Source organism: Dermochelys coriacea, chromosome 24 (assembly GCF_009764565.3).
Source record: "Dermochelys coriacea isolate rDerCor1 chromosome 24, rDerCor1.pri.v4, whole genome shotgun sequence".
In the NCBI taxonomy this organism is placed as follows: domain Eukaryota; kingdom Metazoa; phylum Chordata; order Testudines; family Dermochelyidae; genus Dermochelys; species Dermochelys coriacea.
This window is the reverse complement of record NC_050091.1, coordinates 1,594,755-1,617,194: the sequence shown is the minus strand read 5'-3', so window position 1 is coordinate 1,617,194 and position 22,440 is coordinate 1,594,755. Positions and strand designations below refer to the sequence as shown.

Sequence of the window (22,440 nt, the reverse complement as noted above, 5' to 3'; positions counted from 1 at the left end):
CACTCCGCGTGATGCCTCCTATGGGCCCTGGGGGGAGGCAGGGCTAACCCCCTGAAAGGGGGAGGCTTGTGGGGGGAGGGAGGGCTAGCTCTGTGAGTGGGGTGTCCTGCCTCCCAGGGAATGGGATGAACGGGGTAGGGGGCAGTGGGACACCTGCCTCCACCAGCTTTGGCAGCACCCCCACTTCTGCCCACCCGGGGCCCTCCCCGCTACACCTCCTACCCTGATGGGTCAGCGCCCCTGAGCCTGACCCACCAGGACTGTAGGAGCACCTCTCTGCAGAGCCAAGCGGGGAGGCTGGCTGGGCATGTGGGACACTGCAGGGAGGGGGGCTCAGCCCAGTCTTGCCCCAGGAGGGCCAGGCAGCCCCCGCTCAGAGCTGGGAAGCCCTGGCCCCTGCCAGGAATGCGAGGGAGGCAGCGGGACTGAGCAGGCACCTCCAGCCCTGCCAGGAACGCACAGGCCTGAACGGGCCGTTCCCTGGGCTCGTTTGTCAAAGTCAGCAGCCAGGCCAGCAGCAAAGCGCCCCCCCTTCCCCTGCCCCGCCTGGGTGAGCGCCCGGCTGGCTGGGGGCCCGGGGCTCAGTGTTCCCCTTCAAGAGTATTTGTGCACTACGGGTCCCCAGGACTCTGCCCTGTACCCCCCCTCCCACCATCTACCTGCTCCTGTAACCTGCCCCCAGTAGGCACATGGAAATCCAGTGAGACTGGTCACTGGGGTCGTGGCAGGAAACCTGGTCTAGTGGCAAGGGCCAGACGTTTGGCACCAGGACTCCTGGGTTCCATACCCAGCTTTGGGATGGGAGGGGGGGGTGGGATGCCTGTGTTCTGCCCTGGTGCTGGGTGAGAGAGGGCTTGGGGGTGGGGGGGGGAGTCAGGACTCCTGGGTTCTGGCCCTAGCTTTTCTGCTGACTGACTTCTGTGCTTCGGTTTAGCCCCGTAAAGTGGACTAACGACGCCTTCTCCTGAGGCCTGGGAAGGGTTATCCATTAGCCTCTGGGCCCCAGCCATGTGGGCTGCAGAGCTATGGGGAGCTGTGGGAGCCCACCCTGCTCCGCTGCAGGCCACAGCCTCACACACTGGCCAGCAATTCCCGGGAGCCCTCACCCCAGCTCAGAGGCAGCCGCTCCCCCATCCCAGGCGGGGCCCAGGCAGTTAAGCAGGGACAGGCTGAATGGAGGACATCGTGGGGGGCAGCCTGGGGCCTGGAATGGCCAGAGCAGCCCATCGAGCGAGCACCGAGGTGGGGACAAACCCGGGCCTCGTAGGGGCAGCGCTGGGCACCAGTGGGGCTGGATACAGCCTCCCCAGCAGCACCTGGCAGGCTGGGTCCGTAACATGCTGTACCTGCCGAAGGGCAGGGCTTGTGTCCCCTGGTCCAGCCCCATCCAGGGGTTGCCCTTCTGCTGTCCTCAGGCAGGCTGGGATGGGGAGCCTGACCGGGCTGGGGGGGAACCGCCAGGGAGCTGTGGGGCTAATTCTGCTGCCGGAGGGTGAGGGGGGAATGGGATCTTGAGGCAGACAGACAGCAGGTGGGGTGGGGGAGTTCCTGGGAGCCTGGGCAAGTCAGAGGGTGAGGGGAGCTCAGCCAAGGGGAAGAGCCTGGCCCCTGGGATCTCAGGGTTCACGTGCTGTAGGGAGTGGGTCATGCTGAGCCCTGGCTGAGCTGAAGGGACCCAATCGTGCCCAGCACCAGCCTGGCCCAGAGCCTGTGGGCCCACAGCAGGCGCTCGGGGGGCCCAGGGCTCTAGGGTGAGCCGGGAAGGAAGTAGCTTTGCCAGCCGTGGGCCCCTGACCCCAGGCAAAGAGCCACCCGCTGACCCTGTGACAATGGCAGGAAGCCTGGGACCACACAAGTACTCCTTTTCTTTTTGCAAATACAGACTAACACGGCTGCTACTCTGAAACTTAGGGAGGCTGGCTCCATGCTGGGGGGATGGGCTGGGGGCTGTGATCCTTACAGCTGCCATGGGGGGTGGTTGGGGGCACTATCCCAGAGCCAGACTTTTGCTCCCACTGCAGTTTGCATCACAGCCAGGCCGGGGTCCTGTGTGGGGAGAGGGAGGCAATGAATTGCCCTGATGGAGCATGGCTGGGGCCGGCACCCCGCCGGCTGCAAGGGGGACCCTGCCTGGGATCATGCTGTGACTGGGCCCTCCTGGGACATGGCGTCCGCTGGGCACTGGGGCCTCCTGGGATGTGGCCCTAGGCCTACTGCAGCATCGAGTCTTCTGGGCCCAGGAAGACGGGCCCGGCCCCTGCCAGGCTCAGCCTGCCCCAGACTGGCAGCTTCTGCTGAGCTGCCCAGGCTGGGCACGGCAGGCTCCCCTCATGCATGGCTCCAGCTTCCAAGGGGACGGGGCTTAGTCTCCGTGGCCCAGGCAGGCTCTGGCCTCTCTGTGGAGGCGGCTGGCAAAGGGGCCAATTAGCACCAGCAGTGATGGTGATTCATGTGACATGGGCACTTTGCCCCCCAGGAACGGGGCTGAGACCCACACAGGGCCACCAAGCGGCTGCTAGACAGGCCTGACTTTCAGCCCCTATGGGCCTGATCGGAACTGTCCCGGAGGCGAGGCGCTGCACCCTTGTACCCCATCTCTCCCCCTACCCCCAAACAGCTACAGTTGAGGCCCTCATGGTCAGATCTCCCTCATGCCTTCGCTGTCCCCAAGCCCTCTCAAAGTCCCCCTGTGCCCACCCAAGGGAAAGCAGACATGGGTCTGGCAAGGACCCAGCGGCCAGCGATTGGGTTTATCGCCACGCCTGTGGTGCTCTCTGTTGTGCCTGGCCTCCTCCCGCACTGAGTTGTTCACTTCCCCTTCTGGCTCCCACTTCCCTGCACTCCTGTATCTGATCAGCGCTGGGACGGAAGGGAGGGGAACAGGTTATGTCCAAAACAGGCTCTGCTGGCTACCCTGGGTGGGATCCAGCGAGAGCAGTGAGTTATTTATCCCTGCAGCCACTCTGCCGGCCAATAGCCCTGCCAGGGGCAGCCCCAAGTCCCATGAGTCCACAGAATTGTGGCATGTGGTGAAGAGCCATGACTGAGAGCTGCCAGGGAGGGGGGGTCAATGCACAGCCCTGTGTGGATGGGGGTGGGTGAGTGCAGTGCTGGGGAAATGCAGAACCCTATATGGGCAGGGGTTGTCAATGTAGAGCGGTGCGTGGGTGGGGTGCGGTCAGTGCAGAGCCCTGTATAGAGGGGGAATAGGGGGTCACTGCAGACCCCGGGGGGGTGTCAGTGCAGAGCCCCATATGGTTGGGGGGGTATCGGTGCAGAGCCCTGTATGGTTGGGGGAAGGGGGGTTAGTGCACAGCCCTGGGATGGGCAGTGCAGAGCCTGGGGTGGGGGGGGTCAGCGTAGGGTGACCAGCCAGCAAGTGTGAAAAACCAGGACGGGGGGGGTAATAGGAGCCTATATCAGACAAAGCCCCAAATCTCGGGACTTTCCCTATAAAATCGGGACACCTGGGCAGGGGCGCAGAGCTGCAGGGTGGGCACGGAGCAATGGGGGGGTTAATCATACAGCGCCCTGCACGCGGCGGGGAGGGGGGAGGGGCGCTCAGCGCCTCCGCCTCGCGCCTCTCCGGTCCCCAGCCAAGCCCAGCGAGACGCCACAGCCCCACGGAAACCCCGCCCCCTCCTTCCCTATTGGCCAGACCGCCTCGCCGGCCCCGCCCCCAGCGGTGACAAGCCGTCGGGGCGGAGCCACCTTCCTCGCCTGTCGCTCGGGGGCCTCTGCCCGTTGCCATTGGCCGGCGAGGGCAGGAGGGGGCGGATCCTTCCGGCGCGTGAGCCGCTTCCTCCCCCGCCCCTCCTCCTGTCGCTCCTAGTGACTTCCGGTCTGTGCTGTTGGGTGGGGGGTGAGGAGGCGCCTGCTCCCCCCTCCTCCCCGGTACAGAGCCCCCCCCTTGGTCCCCTCAGAGGAGATACCCCCCTCGGGGAGAGAGAGCCCCTCCCCCTCCAGCCCCCTGCTCCTCCCCCCTCCAGCCCTGCCCCCTACGGCCCCCCCGCCCCCATAACGCCGACCTAGCCCCCCCAGAGCAGGAGCTGAGGGGCTCTCCAGGCAGGAGAGAGGGGACCTGCCCCCCCACTCCAACAGCCCCCCCCCACAGCCCCCGTGAAGGTGCCAGGCAGGTGCTGGGAGGAGTCTCTGGGCTGAGAGAGGAGCCCCCCCCATCCTCCCAGCGGGGGGAGACGGGGCAGCCCCCTTGGAGCCCTCACCCCCCCTTGGGGCAGAGCTGTGTGGGCCCCAGGGCTGTGAGTGACAGAGGGGAGCCCCCGCCCAGCCATGGAGAAGGGGAAGGGGGGAGCAGCAGCAGCAGGAGGAGGAGGGAAGTTGCTGCTCTCCTCCATCCTGGATGCCAAGGATGAGTTAGAGGAGGTAGGTGCACGTGGGAGAGAGGCCTGTAAGGGGTGGGCTGGGGGCAAGGAGCTGGCCAGGGGGCTGTAAGGGGTGGGCTGGGGGCAAGGAGCTGGCCAGGGGGCTGTAAGGGGTGGGCTGGGGGCAAGGAGCTGGCCAGGGGGCTTAAGGGGTGGGCTGGGGGCAAGGAGCTGGCCAGGGGGCTTAAGGGGTGGGCTGGGGGCAAGGAGCTGGCCAGGGGACTGTAAGGGGTGGGGTGGGGGCTGGGGGCAAGGACCTGGCCAGGGGGCTGTAAGAGGTGGGGCGGGGGCTGGCCCTGGGGACATGCTGTGCTTGGACAGAGTGGTTCTCGCTCCCCAGTGTGGTTCCCCCACCTCAGCATTTCCTTGAGGAGAGAGGCAGCTGGTAGTAAGTTGCAATCTGAAGCCAGTGTGTATTTGTGTAAAGTCCCCTTGATCTTGTCTCCATTGCACTGCTGGGCAAGCGGTAGCATGTTGGCCTGCTAATGTTCCTAGTGGGCAAGTGGTTCTTCACTTCATCTTTGGTTTCTTCACCTTCACTGGGGGCAGGCCCTGCTGCTTCATGTGTGGGCACTTTGGAGGGGCAAGGACTGTGGAACAGGATCACAGAGTTTGCTTCGGACTTCCGCGCTGACAGGATTCCTCGTCTTTTCTTTCTGATAACAGGAAAACTGTGTCATTCTGGAATGTATTTCTACTGACTGCCAAAGTATTTTGGAGCCCTGGCAGGACCCAAAATACGAGACCTTGAAATCATGTCATTCTGCTGATTGTCTTGCTTTTTTCTTCACCATGGATAGGTGGTTAGAGAAGCATTGGGAGTCAAGACTTTTGGGATCTGTACCTGGTGCTAGGCATTGTAAAATAGTGGTTAGAACAGCTGAACAAGTTCTAGGTTTTATTCCTGGCTCTTCTTTCAGACTTTCTGCCTGACCTTGGGCACATAATCTCTCTGTACCTCAGTTTATTTATCGGTAATGTAGGTAACTATTATTGTTCCTGTCTCACATGGGTGTTAATTAATGTTCATAAAGCATTTTGAGATCCTCTGAAAGGAGCTATTGTAGGGTGAAGTACTATCACTTTAGTTGTGACGTGATTTGAGCAGCTAATGTCTCATGAACTACTGGACTTGCAGAGCCAGCTTTTATTTACTGTGAGCCAGAAGCAAATATGTTAAGGACTGTTGAAACAGTGCCAGCTAAAATCATATTGGAAATCAAGTAGAAAAGGAAGACCCAAAGGTGTTTGGAATTACTTGGTTTCAAGGTCTGATATATATCAATCTGCTGGATCTAGAAACTCCCGTACCATTGGTAAAACTCTCAATTGTCCCTGTGTATTTTTGGTGCTAGTCCAGGTCTGAATAAAAGATCCTAGTCCTCGGAGCAATGCCACTTTGTGTGCATGTCAGAGCTGAAAACTCAAATTCTCCTTGAAACCTCGCCAAGGACTCTCTCTGGGGCTTGACTGGAATCCATGTAGCACTATTATTTAGTGTTCTGTAGTGCCTCTTCTGCCCTGAGATCCATGGAGTACAACTCTTAAACCTTGCCCATCCAGTGAGGTAGGTATTGCTATTTTACAGCTGGGGAAATTGAGACATGGACAGGTGAAGTGACTTGTTCAAGGTCATAAAGTTGGGTAAGCACCAGAACTAGGAAGTGAATCCAGAAGTCCTGACAAATGGTCCCCTGCTTTAATTGTTAGGAATCTCTCCTTTGTGCGTGTATTTTAAATCACTAAAACAGTTAAAGGGAAACCAACTTGAAATTCAGTCAGTTTGTAAGAAATGAGTTAAAAATAATGTCAGGTATTACACCTGCTCCTGAGTCCCCCAGCCAGTTTTAGTGGTTTTACTATCATGTTTTCATGTTTGTTTGTTTTTTAAATCCTCTTCCATGCAGTGGCATGTAAGACTCTCATAAATGGGGAAACTGACTATAGGGGGGAAACAGGGCTCACATGCAGTGCTGTCAAATGTCCAAAGTCAATACGGTGGCAAACTCGAAGTGTCTTTTCTCATCTTCTCATTATAATAATGTGAGATGCTGATTATAACAACAGTAGGTTAAGCAAAGGTTTTGGAGGAGTGTTGTTTAAGGTGACAATGTTTCTCCAAAACATATTACATATGGTATCATAAACTAAAACTCAGAGAGAAAGCTGACCTCTTGCCAGCCTGCTGTGAGTTCTGATGAAGGAAGAACAGCTCATCACCGGACAACATGCTTTTAAAGTTGCTTTAAGTTAGGGGTAACATCTTTCTTTTAGACTAACCATTTAGCCACTCTTCAAGTTTGTGTGTCTCCTATTTATTGTGACAGGGAGTTTCACTCTCTGTGTCTTAACTCTCTTCTAACACATGGTCTAGTGAGGAATCTGCAAAACGTCAGCTCCTGCTGAGAGAGAAATACCAAGACCCTTTCTCTGCTATGGAGATACTGAAACTAGGTGCGTGTGGTGGGGGAGGGGGGCGGGGGGCGTATATACACACACACACGTTTGTTTGTGTGCACTTTTTTCTATAGCTAAAAAATTTGCTCAGATAAGTTTTAGTCTCTAAGGTGCCACAAGTACTCCTTTTCTTTTTGCGAATACAGACTAACATGGCTGCTACTCTGAAACCTGTTCTAATACTGATTCTGCAGTTACTCCAATGTGTATAGTCACTTCCCTGGTGACCTATCAGAGTAGAGAATAACTGTGTGAGGATTGATCCCTAAAGTGTAACCATATCTCTTTTCTTTAAGATTGATCCCCTAGAGTTAGCCTGCTATATGTATTTGTTGTTTTAGTGTCTGGACATCCTAGTCTTCAAAAATATTTATGGATTTTAAAGCCAGAAGGGACCACTGTGTTCATATGGCCTGATCTCCTGCATAGCAGAGACCACAGAATTTCACTTGGTGAATCCTGCACTGGAGGGAATTATTCTTCCTCCTGTATAAGTGACATTGTCAGGCCCAGTGACTTGGGGTTCAAATGGAGCATACTGTTAGAAAGTCAATCAGTCTCCATTTGAAGACTGAGTGGTGATGAGCTTACCCACTCCTTTGGGATGCTGTTCTGGTAGCTAACTGCCTGCACTGTTAACATTGTCCTACTTGCAGTGTATATTTTTCTGACTTCAGTTTGTGCTCACTGGATCTTGTTCTGCCTTTTGCAAATAACGGAAATGAGTCTACCTGAGATCTGGGCTTTCAAATTCTTTTGGTCCTCTCTGATAGTTCTGTAGATCAGCCCTGAAAAAAGCCTTACTGAAAAGCGGTGTTACCCTTCTGCACTTGATGGCCCATGTGTGTTCATTTGCATCACCCTAGAAGGCAGACTGTGAAATGTATCAGAGTAGCAGCCGTGTTAGTCTGTATTCGCAAAAAGAAAAGGAGTACTTGTGGCACCTTAGAGACTAACAAATTTATTTGAGCATAAGCTTTCGTGAGCTACAGCTCACTGCATCCGATGAAGTGAGCTGTAGCTCACGAAAGCTTATGCTCAAATAAATGTTAGTCTCTAAGGTGCCACAAGTCCTCCTTTTCTTTAGACTGTGAAATGGAGATGTTCCCCTTTGCTAACAGCTTCCTCCTCATTCATATTAGCACATGGTGGTGGGGGGGAAGGAAAGAGTCACTAGCCAGTGCCATAATTAGCCTGGCAGATTTGCATTTTAAAGTGGTGCTAATCTGAAAGTGATTGTGTAGAAATAACCCTTCAGATCCTGCACATCAGCTCCTGGAGTCGCATCTGGCAGCTTTCCCTGGCACAAACAAGTCATTACCCTGCTAACTCTGCAGGAGAGTGAGACAGGGTCCTTTTGTCTCACTTCACAGGTGGAGTAGGTGGCTGTGTTCCAGTTGCAGGGTCTCTTGCCAGTGGTGATGGCAGAGCCAGAAACATTCCAGCTGCATCTTCAGATCCTGCATTGAGTTTGTGGCACTGGTATTTTGAATTATTGGGCCAAGTGACAAGGGGCACATCTGCCCTTGAAAGCATGCACCTGTTTATGCCAGGGTTTAATCTACAACTTGCACAGCAAAATACTGGGCTGGAGAGACAATAACCTTAACTGCAGTGGAGCTGCTTCTCCACTATAGTAAGAGCTGAGACTTAAGTAGGGGGACCCTGCAGGGTCATTTTTATACTCGGGCTGTAGCTACAACGGCCAAAATGGGAACCAGGTTTGACCACCTTTATAGCTCCCTGTGCAATAAAAGCTTTTCCTGTTGTCGGTGGAGCTACGCTGCTGGGGCCATTATAGACCTGTCTCGTTCTCTAACTGCACATCATTCCTGTTCCACTGCTCAGACTCTTCCTAATTCTCGGTCACTGACCTGCTAATCAGGCCCTACCTGCACTACAAAAATAGCAATGTGAACATGGTTGTAGCTAAAACATGCTGGTCCTTTTCTGTGTGAACAGGAAAGAAATGCATTAACCGTATTCTAGCATAGGTAGGACATGGTTTCTGAAGGGTGGTCATAACGTGTGTGGTTCTGTATACCTAGGCAAGAATAAAGGATGTTTGACGATGGTGGTTCTTGTAGTGTGGACGGGGCATAATCCAGCACTAGCTCTTCCCCTCTAATGTCTGCCTGGTTACTGCAGACTTACGCTCGGAAGGATCTGTTGTCCTCGTGACACGTGCCTGGAGCCCCTCAGGTGAAGTCAGTGAGAGGCTCTGCACGTGCACTGGGAGGTGAAGAGGTACCTACAATTCTTACACAGTACTAGTTGGAAAAGCTGGTTTGAAATGAGAGCACGCCAGCCTCTCGAAGTTCACGTCCGAACTACCCAAAGACGTCAATCAGCTGGTGTTATGGGAGGATTAACTTGCAAAAATCCAATTAAAATAACCCCTGTGGATTTCTCTGAGGTCGAGTGGAAGCTCTTGCCACTCATGCCTCAGACTTTTGCCTCTTGCACTGTTATAGCTTAGCAACAGCAAGTGGGTCTTATTAGGCCATTTCAGTGCAGTGCCTTGTTCGGGAAGGAAGGGAATCGGGTTTGGTTGTGATCAGTGGCAGCTGTCTGGGATGCTGCAGAGCCAGCATGCTCTCTCCTTCCCTCATCCCCACTCCAGCCCAATGCACAGAGTGATTCTGAGGGTGTGTCTACACTGCACACTAGGCCTACGTCTGTGACCCAGGCTTGTGGACTTGGTGTTTCCAAGCCCCTGCTTGAGTTTCCGCACTGCATTATAAATTTGGGTGTACAGGTGCTGGACCTGTGTGTCACAGTTGTGCTAACGCATCCATCCTGCACTAAGCAGCCCTCTGGACTCAGCTCTGGGGCTTGACCTACATCCACGCTGCAAAATGACAGGGCTTGGACCCGAGTCGCAACAGGACTCGGGCTCTGACCCACCTCCCTGGCAGGTCCTGAGTGCTTTCTGGTGTGACTATTCTGATGTGTGTAGCCAGAACGGGGGATTAGGCTCAAACCTGGCCTTAGTGGGCAGTGTAGGCACACTCGGAGTGGCTCTAGAGTGGGACCCATCTGTCCCCTCAGTCAGAGCGATCTTTCACTGGAGTGTGTGTGGAGGGGTTGGGAAGGTCTGAGCCAAGACAAACGTCCTCCCACTCAGAACCCCTAGACCTTGTTTAAATTCTGAGGCCTTGTGCGACAATTGGGAGCGCTTAGCCTGGCTTTGTTCATAATGGAATCTGCACCTCCTGTAGACAAGCCCTTGTAGAAAGCCTCCACTTGAGAGCACCCCCAATGTCCTATGTACAATCTTGTCATGTCTCTAAAGAGCCACCCCCATAAGAAACAGGGCTCTCTATTGACAAGGCAGGGTTCATGGCTCTGCTTAGATGCCACCTACCAGACTAACTGAGCTTTGTTCACCCCAAAGTCTCTGCTTTTCCAATATCCTAGCACCTTGCTGGCTGTCCAGCTCCTTTCCTGTGGCAGAGAGTTGTGCACACGGCTTGAGAAGCTTACGGCACTTACAAGCCAGTGTTCTGAGTTCACTAGACGCTGCCTTTGTCAGATGTTTGTCCCTTTCTCCAGTGCTGACTCCTTTCTGTTGTTAAGCGTTATTTGAGCACTAGGAAAATAGTTTCATGTACTAACCTGCCCCCACTTCCCTGGCTAGTTCTTGCAGTTTTACAATCACATTTTGCTCTATTTTAAAATATTTTCCTCTCCCCTGTTGCTGTATACAAGACCCACAGAAGCAAAGGAAGCTGACAGGCTGACTACAGAGGGCTGTGCACCCAATGCTGTAGAACGCACAAAGTGAAGTGAAATCACTTGTCGTGATTTCAGTAAGTCACAAAAGTTCCGACGCAATCGTCGTACTTTAAGTTGATGCTCTCCCTTGAGCTGCAGTAGATCTGTAAGGCCTTTTCACCTCTCTCTCCAATACCAGCGTGAGTGCCATTGAAGTGCCTGTCTTGGTGATTTGGAGTGGGCCAGGGTGCTTAGCCAGAGCTTCTGCACCGGATGTGCAGAAACTGTCGTGACGCGCGTACAGCCGAATGCCAAATGCTCCTGCCCTCTGTTGATCATGACAACACGAACAAACAAATATTTTACTTGCTTGGGGTGAGCAGTCTGCTCCTTTCCATGGATAGGCAGGTGAGCGGGGCTCGGCGGGCTGGGGATGGCCTCAGAGAAGGATGGTGCTGTGGGTGAGGCACTGGCTTTGGACTTGGAAGAGCCGAATTCCATTCCTGTCTTTGCCACAAACTCCTGAGGTGACCTTGGGCAAATCACTTAACATTTCCATTCCTCAGTTCCCCAACTTCAAAACTGTGACAGTGGTGCTCTCTTCTGCGCCCTCCCCCTCTCTTGTCTATTGAGGCTGTAAACACTTCTCCTGAGGGACTGTCTCTGACTGTGTTTACTGGGCTCAGCTCTTGGCTGAGGCACATGCTACTGTAACACAAGCAATAGACATAACAGCAATGCTTGGAGCAGGGTACATCCCACTGGAACAAAGAAGTCCTGAGTGTCACTCAACGTTGTGAGCGGTGGGCAGTGGTGGTGGTGCATATATATATATTTATTTGTATTTCAGTCATGCCTACAGGCCCAAGTCCAGGGACAGGGCCCCATTGTAGTAGCTGCTGCACCATACATGAGAAGCCAGTCCTCGGCTGTTGTCGTAGAAGATTCTACGTAGGAATGTTGTGCTGCTAGAAGACCTTGTGGTGCGTTGAGAGGACGTGAAAGGCTGACAGCCCCCTTGGAGTGTGTGCATCTGCTATGCTGTCGTAGTCAGACTCTGCTCCAGAGTTACCATCAGGGTTTTGCAGTGGCAAATTAACCGAGTTTTGCCATGTGCTGGGCATTCTGGCTTTGAGTCCTTCTCGCTGTCATTTCCTTAGCTGGGACATCTGCATAAAAACCTCTGCTCCTGCGGTTTCGTTGCACCAGAAGCTGCTTATGAAGTTAGTAATTAAAATGGAGGCCCTTGGACTCCAGCACCTTGCTTGAGTGCTAAAGTCACATAAAATGAAAGCGTCTTGTCTGTCTGCAGTGGGTCTTCAAGGGAACTCCACTTGCCACTCAGTAAGGGGCACAGCTCTACAGTATATGCCCAGAATAGTCTTTGCCACGGTCCGCGAATTGTAGCTTCAGAGAGAATTGAATCTGTGAGACTATAGCTCTGCTCTCAGAATGGGGACTGACTTCCCTGTGTCACCTTGGCCCATGTGTCGTGTTTGTTGGCCCAAATCCACATGATGCCAGTATTAGCATTAGCTGGCCCTGCAGATGAGGGAATGGCAGTAAGGTATTTCCAACACAGAGTAGGAATAAACGAGCAGCTATGAGGCAGTAGCTTCTCCAGTTAGCAGCTGGTTCTGGGGCCCTGGCGCAAGAGGAGAATGATTATCATACTGGTTTTACTCTCCAGCCCTCGTGGCCCCCATCGCTGGTGTATATGTGGTGTCTTGAGCATAGATAGCAATGGTCTCCTATCACCCTTTCTATGGCAGCAGGAAGCGAGAGGGCCCAGGTTTTTAAAGCTGACTAGTGATTTTGGTGCCCAACTTGAGACATGTCCAAGTGGCCCAGTTTTCAGAGGCAGGAAACCAGTGTTTGGAAAGTTGGGCCCCTTAAAGGCGTCTCAAATTAGGCTCCCAAAATCATTCTTGGGACTCTTGGCCCCCCTGTTTTATTACTTGCACGAGGCACCATGAGTGGCTGAAGAAACTGGGGCTCTGGGATACCTATTCCTGCTAGCTGGTGTATGGATTTGTTTTGTCTTTTTCAGAGACTAGAGAGGTGCATGGGCATTGTGACATCACTGACCAATGGGGTGTCGGAGAGAGAAGCCAATGATGCCCTAAATGCTCACGTAAGTGCCAGATGTGGTTTTCCATCATCTGTTCTGGGGTAAGGCAGGGCGGTAAATGAGGGTTTGTGGGCTGACCGGCGGGGGGGGGGGGGGGGCGCTACTCCTTCCAGTTTGGCGATGACCCATTCCTGCAGCATAACCCCACATAACTAAATTTTACTCCAACTCCATAAAGCACACATTCAATATAAATGCATTATTCCTTAAATATCATCCACACGTGCATCTCGCAGTGATTATGTCTTGGAAAGTTACAAGCTTTCTGTAGATACCTTACATGTTACTCTTTACGGATAAGTATCCTGTAAGATGTGTTTGGTGTAGTGAGTTTGTCAGGTCTCAGATGAGAGTTGTTTGCAAAGAACAGGGGACCCTTTGCCAAGGGGTTTGTATCACAGAAGTTAATCCTGACAAGAAGAAATAATTCACCCAGAGGCACCTCCCTCCACAAGACAGCAGCCATGGGGGCTGTCGGCCAGCCAATGTGTAACACTGCTACAACCAGGGGAGCAGGTGCTGTGCCATCTTCACGAGTCTGAACACTGACAAGAAGTTTTCCAGAGTTACTTTTTTAAGAAAAACGCTTACTCCATGTGTCGTAAAATCCTCTGGCAGCAGTGCTACGCTGTGTTTCCTTGCTGAAACCTGGCTGACTTTTTTTTTCTCTTCCATCATAAGCCCACCCTGTAAGGTTGCTTGTGAGTGCTGGACTGTTGGTACTGATCTGCCACGAGAGGGGTGCATATGCGTGTTTGTGAATACACACTTGCTTATGTGGTGGTGGTGACATGCCTGTGATTGCAGTTACCATGCACTTTTTTGCACACTCCCGCTTCATACATAGTTTCTCTGCTTGAGCTCCTTGGAATCCCCATTCCCAGTGGTACAATCTTCCCACTGCACTTGCTTCTAGTCCTGAAAAGTCCCCACATCCTTGCCTGCTCCCCGATGACGTTGCTGTGTAGAGAAAAATCCGGTAATTTTTAGAGGTTCTAAAATGTGTTGGCTGCAGTTTTCTCCCCCCTTGTATCTTTGGCTAGCTGGAGTCATGGCACTAGGGGAGCCTGGCTTAGCAGGAGGAGGGATGCAAACATGGGGCCTGCCAAAGCCCACTGGTGCTAGTGGGAGCCTTTCCCATGTGGCTGAGTGACCAATAAAGTGTCTCTCTCACAACCCTGACACACCTGCTGTGAAGCCCCAGGTGTGGGGAGGGTGCCTCACGGCATGGGATGGCCCTGAGGCCTTCAGGGTGATCCTATGGAGTAACCTGCATCACTCAGGTGTGGCCTTGCTGCTTGTGAGTAATGTGGGCATCCGGAAGTCCTGCCAGTAAAACCTTCAGACCACTCCCCACCGCCATGGAGTCTCTCACTTAGGAAGAGCATTGAAGCTTTGCTTGAACTACATATTTTAACTACAAAACGTGTGTGCGTGCAGGAGATACAGGCACAGGACTCGATGGACTTTGCAGATATGAACGATGGGGAAGCTCTGTAACTTTCTGCTGCTGAATTCCCTGGGGGCAGCTATGTGCTGGTATGGAGCGTCCCTATCCTAGAACTGAGAAGAGCCTCTCGCATCGTCAACACCCCACCTAAGCGAGGCCTAGTGTTGCTCACCCGTGTTGCTTCCCTTTCCCCTCGCAGGTGTGTAAAGGAGCCCCTCAGCATGAGGAGATCTGTCTGGGCCTCTTCACCCTGGTCCTCACGGAGCCAACTCAGGCACAGAAGGTAAGGCACGGTATGCCCAGCTCCTGCCTGGGGATGGCTTCTTTCACTGGGTGCTCTGCTTGCCAGACAAGACATTTCTAACTGGCGGCTTTCCAGAGGCACCTGCAGGCACTGAGGGCTCCTTGGGCTGGTGTCCTCAGCTCAGTGAGTGATGCTGATGGTATGGAGGAGATTACTCAGCTCCTACTGTTCTACTTTCAGTGTGTTCACATGGCACCAACATTGGCCTTTGTATTACAGCAACAGCAGCTATTCTGGGGGATGCTAATGCTGTCGTACCAAGGAACAGAGTCTTGGTGGCAGTATCTTTGGCAGCTTTTGGGTTAATTGTTTTTGGTGGAGGCATGGGGGTGGTGGTGTCCTAAATAAATGATGGGAACTGAGGAAGGCTGTTACCTCCTGTCTCTGCGGTTCCAGAATGGAGATGTTTCTGGCTGGCCAGATGTATTTGCGTACAAAAGTAATTATCTAAAATCTAGATAATAAACAAATTCATTTCATAAGCAAAACTGTGTGTGAGCAGCCCAGCTCTAATAAGTTGGCAAGCTGGATTTTATTTTCAAATATCTTTTGGAATGAGCTGTTGACAGCTATTTAATTTCCTGGATGCAGGTTAGACAGTGTTGCTGCAAACCAATGAAGCGTTTTGGGAATGAAATCGAGCGTGATTTTTTTTTTTCTTGTAGAAACTGTGACTGCATTGTAGGTAGAAGGATTTAGTAAAGGGATTTGCTCTGCTTTGCAAATGCAATGAAATGCCATCCAAATACTTTGAGATGCAGATTGCGAACAGCTTCTCAGCAGGAGTAGCTAAGGCACAAGATGGCCAAGCAACCCTGCCAGAAACACCGGGTCATGTGTTAGTATTTGAAACTCCCATCCTGGGCTTCTCTACATGCAGCCTTTTGCACTAGCCACTGACTGACACTGACTTTCTGCTGTAGCATGCATGCCTGCCTACCTGGTCACCTTAAGCAGGGAACTGGAGGTAAAAACGAGTACAGCTTTTTGCTGTATTATTCATGTTGCAAACACACAGTAAGAGACAGTCACTTGTTCTGAAGAGCCCAGTGAAGTGAAGATGAAAGTCAACAAGTGTGTATAACAGAGAGAAGAGGGGAAGGGTAACAGTGCTGGGGAGATCTGATTAGAGAGACTAGGTATGTGAGCTAGTAGCTGTGTTAATGAAATGGGTTTGCTGTCTAGTAATTGAATTGACAGGGAAAGCAGCTCCTTGTTGAACCCCGTCAATCATTTCCCCCTTTTCTCCTGTCACTTCTCTGGAAGCCTTGGCTGTCATATAGAAATGAAGAACATGAGTCAACAGTGTGTGTTTTGTTTAAACATGGTCCTCTTGTTTGTTTCTAGTACAGCCTGATAATGGGTTTGAAACTGTTTTCTGGTTTAAAATCAGTGTACATCTGAAATTGCTGGTTGCTTTGGGAGGGAGTTTTTGGATGCAACCCCTTGGAGATTGTGGTTGTTCTCCTGAACTGGAAAATATTCCAGAGCATCATGATTCTTCATGAAGTGAGGTGGATGCCGTGTGAGTGTGTGGGGAGGTTCCCCTCTAAAGTACCTGAGGTCCCTGGAGTGACAAGAGCTGGAGTAGCACAGAGGCCCTGAGCCAGTTGAGAAACAGGAGCAGTGGAGCATGTGCATGTTCTGGGGGAGGAGGTGTCTCTCTCCAGCTCAGAAAGGTTATTGTTGCTGCTGAGCTTTGACTGTGTGACTGGATCAGCGGGTGTCCCAGGCCTTTCCCTGGGGTCCTGGAATGCTGGCACTGTTCCTGATGGCTGCATGTTCGGAAACAGGTCATTGGCAGTGTTCTGTCATGGAGTCAGGGAACTGCCCATTCTCTCAGTACCATGACACATACCGAGGGCTTTCACTTGCCGCATTGGCCCAAAAGCAGCCCTGGAAGGGCTGGGAGTTCAGTGATGCTAAGGGGTGTTTGTGGTTAGGCAACGTGCAGCATTTAAAGGGATTGAAGTAAACTCTGGAGGTGAGGGCTCTTCGTGGTCTGGTGTGAGCAGGGCTGAGTGGCCAAGCGTTAGGGATGCACTGCAATTGGACTCGTGCAATTTTCTCTCTTCGCTGAGCCAGTGCTTTAAGACTCGGGCTCTCTAAACCAGGGCCATAGTTCCACCTTCACCACTGAGCCAGGACTGCTAAGCGGGGGGTGTCTCTTTCAGTGGAGTTGTAGTTATGTCCCCAAAATGACTATTCTTAAAATACCAAACCAAACAACACCCCTCCCTGATCGCTAGACTCCACCCCCCCCCCCACACACACACACTCTTTGCTGATGCAAGCAGGCTTCCCCTTGGCTGAACTGGGTTCTGTTCCGCCTCTCCCATCAGTCGCCAAAGCTGCTTCCAAGTCTTGGCTCCGGAGTGGCTGGTGCAGCAAGGACACAAACCGATTCTCTCCGTCAGGGCTGCGCATGTGGTGCCAGTGCTCAGAAAAATCTCGACCAGGCTGGTTCTGAACTAGGCCCCAGACAGTTCAGTGACAAATATCTGCAGTGACAAATATCACGTAACTGGGTGCCTGCCTCCCACAGCTTCTTCCTCTGCTCCAGCTCAATGGCCACCCCAAAGTGTAGGCTAAGTGCTCACCGCAGTCCGCATGCTCTGTATGGAGACTATGTAGTCTCTTAAAGGGTTAAACTCTTCCAATTAGAGTGAAATCCCCTTCTGGTGAGTTGTGACAAACAATCGCTCAGGCAGGGCAGGGGTGTCCTGGCACCTCTGACACCTGTACCCGGTCGAAGGGGTCTCCAGTCAGACTCTTCCTTGTGTTTGCAGCGCCAGTATCCTCCTTCCCTTTAATCTGTGCTGTGCCCATGGCTGCCCCACTGCATGGGGTAGAGCGAGGCCGGGCAAACAGTTCCCACCTGCTCTGTGTTCTCCGTACGTTCCCCTGTGGGAAGGGCGGTGAGGGGCAGAGCCTGCGTCTGTGACACCGTGCTGCTGACAGGCAGTGAATCACTCTGCCGTGGCAGTGGCAGTGGAGGGCACAGCTGCTGCTCACGGCCCTACTCGTTAGCCACCTGCCAGGCTCCGCTGCTTTGGTCAAGCACATCCCTGTTCTTGGGGGATAATTGGATCAGCCACCGGGATGGGGGTGGGGTTCTGTTGTGGTCGGTCATTGACTCCTTCCTTCCCCCCCACCTAGTCCCCAGCAGGCATCTGGAGCCAGGACTGCAGAGTTTTATTTCTGGCTCTGCCATTGGCTCATTGCATGACCTTGGCAAGTCCCCGCATCCCTCTGTGACTCCCATCTCTGTCTGTAAAGGGGGGATATAGCTTGCCCAGCTGATAAGGGGCTTGTGTGGCTCACTGCTTGGGGCAGGCTTTGAGATCCTTGCATGAGGGGCAAAGCTCCCTTCCCACAAAGCTGACAGGTTCAGGAATCCCTTCTCCCATCACAGAAGCACAGTCAGCTCTAGTGGGGCCTGTGACAGCTGCTCACCAGAGCCCTGCAACTGCTCAGGAGGGAGAACTGGCCCGGGAACCCCCTGGGGGAATTGGTTGGTGGAAGGTAACTCCTGGCATGGAACGTGGCCAGGATGCTGGGGTTAGCGGCCACAGAAAGGGTGTGGGATCTGTAATGATCACAAGAGCCAGGGCCACGGTATCGTGTCTCCTGCAAAAACGGGGATGTGCTGCCTGAGGATTTCTGGGCGCGAAGGCCAAGGGGATGGAATACCTTATTAGTGTCTCCTGCTCTTTATCTGCAGTTTGACCCCCCGAGACTCCACCCCACCCCACATCTCTCATCTTCGTTTCCTTACTCCCAAATCTCCTTGGTATGTGTTGACATCTGCGTAACCACGGTTGGTAACTCCTGAGCTCCAATGGGGCTGCGGCTGGAGGCGTGCGGCTGCGGCTGGGCACACAGACTCTGGCCATTTGTGGGGAGTTCAGACACCAGTGGGGCTGATCTGCAAGTCTCACTCATTTAATTTGTGTTGGCTGGAAATGTGGCTGACGTGGTACTTGCCGTTCATTGCCACTGCGTAAATTGGGTATCCTTCATGCTGGGGCCTCTCACTAAACTTGTTTTGCTCCCCATTCCTCCCAGCATCCCATCCATCCTGTTCTCTGATGACAGTACTGTTTTGTGCGGGCTCCTTTGGTCATCCCTTCTTGCGTCCCAGTTCCATGCATTGGTATCCCTTTCTCTCCTGCCTCGCTGCAGCCCCAGCATTGCCTGGTGGGGAGACAAGCGCCAAAAGCGGGTTGGACCTACAACTTCCCCTGCTTTTTGTGGAGACCTTGTTAAAAGACAGCTCTGTGCCTCCCACTGCTGGTGTGGGAGGCCACCGACACCTTGCTGGCTGATTAAGAAGAAATGGGATCACAGCCGCCCCCTTCCCAGCCTGTTGAGGATCAGCTGAGGGATGTAGCCCCCCACGCTGGCAGAGATTAGCCTGGTAAACTTGTCCAGCTGTGAGCCAGGACACTCGGCCCTTCAAATATCCAAGTGACAGCGGATGATGTATAAGAAGCTGCCTCCTCCACCTTGTGCCATTTTGCTTTAATTAACTTCTGCTCTGGGACAAGAGGGCAAACGGAACCTCTCCCCCGAGTCTGAAGTGCCCATTTTCCCTTGGGTCTCCATCATGCGCCCCCCCTCCTTTTGGAAGGGGAGGCTCTTCCGCATGGCCTGATTTATCTATCTAAACTGCACATCCATCAGGCTGTTCCCTTCCTATTAATTAAATGGCCTGTCTGAGGGGGTGGCTCTGACCTACCGAGAGCAGGGACGAGATGATGAATCACTTGCATCCTTGAAACTCATCTGGTGACTCAGGTTCCCCTCCCTTGCCATCCAAGCAGGGTCTTTTCTCCTCACGCCACCCACCCTTTGCTCCCCATCCTGTGCTCAAGACGGGTTAACAAGGATCCCATCTCATCTGCTTGGGTCTCTGTGGGTGAGACGTGGAACTCCAGGGGCTGAGTAACAGTGCGACTTGTACTCACCGTCCGAATTCCACCTTGAGCTGAGTCCAGTTCCAGATCTGCTCTTAAACAAACAAATTTCATTTCCCCAAGCCCTTTGAGGCCCATGTGGAGTGAGAAGTTGAAATACAGCAGGACCTGTTGGGTGGGCCGGCTGCATCCTTCCCCATGGCACCAAAATACCCAGCGCTCAGGCAGCACCTTCTGAGTCTCTGTTCTTGCTGCTCTCCCCTCCTCTGGGGCCTTTTAGAAACAGGCCCCCATCACACAGACTGTCCTCCTCCAAGCTTGGTCCTCCCACTTTTTGAGAGTCAGGAACCGGTCAAAGGTCTCTTGGGCTGGGCTCTGTGGGTGTCGTGTCACAGTCCAAGTGAAGGCTCCCTCTGGACTCGCACAGCGGAGCTTCGGGTGTGTTACCCCCATGGAGCATGGCCATGAGGTAGCTGTCACAGGGAGCTGTAGCTATATGAAGCCAGCAGGTTCGAGTCCTGGAACCTCAGCAAGTTTCTCTTTCAGAGCAATGCTTTGAACCCCACTGTCCTTGGGTGTCATGGTAAGGGTTTCCTTGACCATACAGCTTCCTTGGGTCACTAGGTCGGTGTGCCCGGGGTTAAATGCAGACAGGCCTCACCTCTGGGTGCAGGGAGGGGAAGCTCGCAGCAGCAGGAGGATACCACACAGGAGAGGAGTCTGAGAAAAGCAGTAGACATTACTGACTGACAAGGAAAGATACTAGAGAGACAGGGCAGGTGGAGTGATATCCTGAGACAATGCTGCGTACAAGGAAAGATACTGAAGGCCAGATGTGGATCTCATGAGCACTACTAAGGACACAGGGACATAATTGTCTGTGAGGGGAAATGCTGGGGGTCACTGAAGGCCTTCAAGGGACTAGTAGCAGAGTGTCATGGGCTGTAATCAGTGATGATCTGCCAAAATCTTAACTGGTTCCCTCCTCACCCCATGAGGGGGTCATAGCCCCCCCCGGGACTCCTGCCCCATCTATCCTCCTCCCCTGTCCCCTGACTGCCCCCAGAGCCGGGCAGGAGGGTCTCGTGGGCTGCCGTAGTGGGTGCCCACCCTGTCCCTAAGAGCCAGAGGGACCTGCCGGGGGGTGAGGTGGGGAGTCCCGGTGGTGCTTACCTGTGGCAGCTCCCAGGAAGCATCCAGCAGGTCCCCCTGGCTCCTAGTGGCAGGTAGCATAGCTAGGGGGGAGCAGGGGGAGCGGCTGCTCCCCCCACTGATCACATCAAAAGTGGCGCCTTAGGCACTGACTCCATGGGTGCTCCGGGGCTGGAGCATCCACGGGGAAAATTTGGTGGGTGCAGAGCCCCCACCGGCAGCTCCCTACCCCGCGCCCAGCCCCAGCTCACCTCCACTCCGCCTCCTCCCCTGAATGTGCCGCCCCGCCCTGCTTCTCCGCCTCCCCCCCCCCGGCTTCCCGCAAATCAGCTGTTTGCGGGGGAAGCCTGGGAGGGCTCAGAAGCAGGCTGCGGCTTCGTGCTCAGGCCCAGGGAGGCGGAGGCGAGCTGGGGTGGGGAGCGGTTCCCCTGCGCCCCCACCCCCTCCGGGTTACCTGCTGCGGCGTGGGCGGCATGTTCAGGGGAGGAGGCGGAGCGGAGGTGAGCTGGGGCTGGGCGGGGAGCTGCCGGTGGGTGCTCTGCGCCCACCAAATTTTCCCCGTGGGTGCTCCAGCCCCGGAGCACCCACGGAGTTGACGCCTAAGGTGCCACTTTTGGCCGGTTGTTAAATTTATAAGCCCTTTTGGAACCGGTTGTCCCTCGCGAGACAACCAGTTCTAAAAGGGCTTCTAAATTTGACAACCGGTTCTAGCGAACTGACTCCAGCTCACCACTGGCTGTAATTAAGGACAGGAAGAGGTAAGATCTGCACCAGGAGGGGTGCTGACTCTGGCATAGTCCTGTGGGAAGAGGTAGCAGCCTGGTCATCTGAGACTGGACAAAGCAGTAGGGAGCTTAGCGTGTGGTGTAGTCCCGGACCAGTGGATCCCATCAGCCCCTTCCATCTCTGCGACTCGCAGGCCTTGCAGGAGGTGCAGTGGTGTGTGTTAGGTTGAAGCCGGCGAGGCAACTGCCTGAGGTTGGCATTAAAGGCCAACGTTCCCTGGGGAGGCAGCAGGCGGCTCAGCGGGCTGGGCTCTGGCTCCTGTTTACGGAAGCTCCTTTAGCATCTTGGATTGATAAAAAGCCACACGAAACCTCCACCTATTGCGTGAGTGTTTTATCCCTTCAGATGCTGCATGAAAGGGGGAGAGCACCTGAGTGTGGGGAGTCCAATCAAAGAGCTCTTCCAGGGCCTCGTTAACTCTCCAGAGGAGAATGATGAGACCACAGCTCTGCTCTCCGGAATAGCATGACATTTAACAGCACAAATTAACATTCATGTGGAATGACTTAGCAAATTACTTCCTAATCACTCCCATCCCACCGCTTGGAGAGGAGGCAAGAGGAAGCCGGGCAGAGGTGTCAGCCCTGCGCCCTGGTTACACCTTGGCCACTTGTTTTTGGAAAGGCCCGTCCTTTGCTGAGAATGTGACACCTAGAATTGGCTGTCTCCAGGGTCTGCCCTGCGTGAGGGGGGGGGTCTGGATTTCAGTGGTATGGGTTGGTCTGTGAACTGAAGTTAGGCTAATTTAACAGCCTATCCCCTGGTCTCTGCTTGATGAGTGGGAAGCCATCCATGGCTAGCAGTGATGTGGGAAGGAGCAGGTGGCATGGGAGTAGCCTGCGTTCGCTGCTGCATCTCCGGGCACCACTGGTTAGCCAGAGCCCTGTCATGCTTTGAGTTAGTTATCCTGACTGATGTAGGTCTTTTTGGTGCAGCATCAACTGTGGCTGGTGTCTGAGACCCAGGAGTGTTGTAAGAGGGGAGGCTTTGGGGATTGGGATGTGTGGGGTTCTTCTTTATTAGGCCAGACCTCCACATGCACTGCCCTCTGCGCCACAAGTGGAAAGGCTGAGGACTAAATGGGCCACAGACTGAACTCCTGTTTCACTTCTAGCATTGGTCTCGGCAGGGCAGAACATGGG

The 22,440-nt window shown here is 53.7% G+C and overlaps 1 protein-coding gene across 3 annotated transcripts in view; it reads left to right on the top strand.

Annotated features, from left to right (window-relative positions):
- Nucleotides 1–3,723: 3,723 nt before the first annotated feature.
- INTS3 (integrator complex subunit 3) overlaps nt 3,724–22,440 on the top strand; it is a 69,461-nt gene continuing 50,744 nt past the window's right edge. Inside the window, exons 1-3 of one of the 3 annotated variants that reach the window (XM_038382563.2) lie at nt 3,724–4,383; nt 12,607–12,690; nt 14,337–14,420. In XM_038382563.2, coding sequence (XP_038238491.1) covers nt 4,291–4,383; nt 12,607–12,690; nt 14,337–14,420 — 261 coding nt within the window. In that variant the 5' untranslated portion in view covers nt 3,724–4,290. The remainder of the gene's footprint in view (nt 4,384–12,606; nt 12,691–14,336; nt 14,421–22,440) is intronic. The other 2 variants (XM_043501823.1, XM_038382564.2) reach the window with 2 other exon arrangements.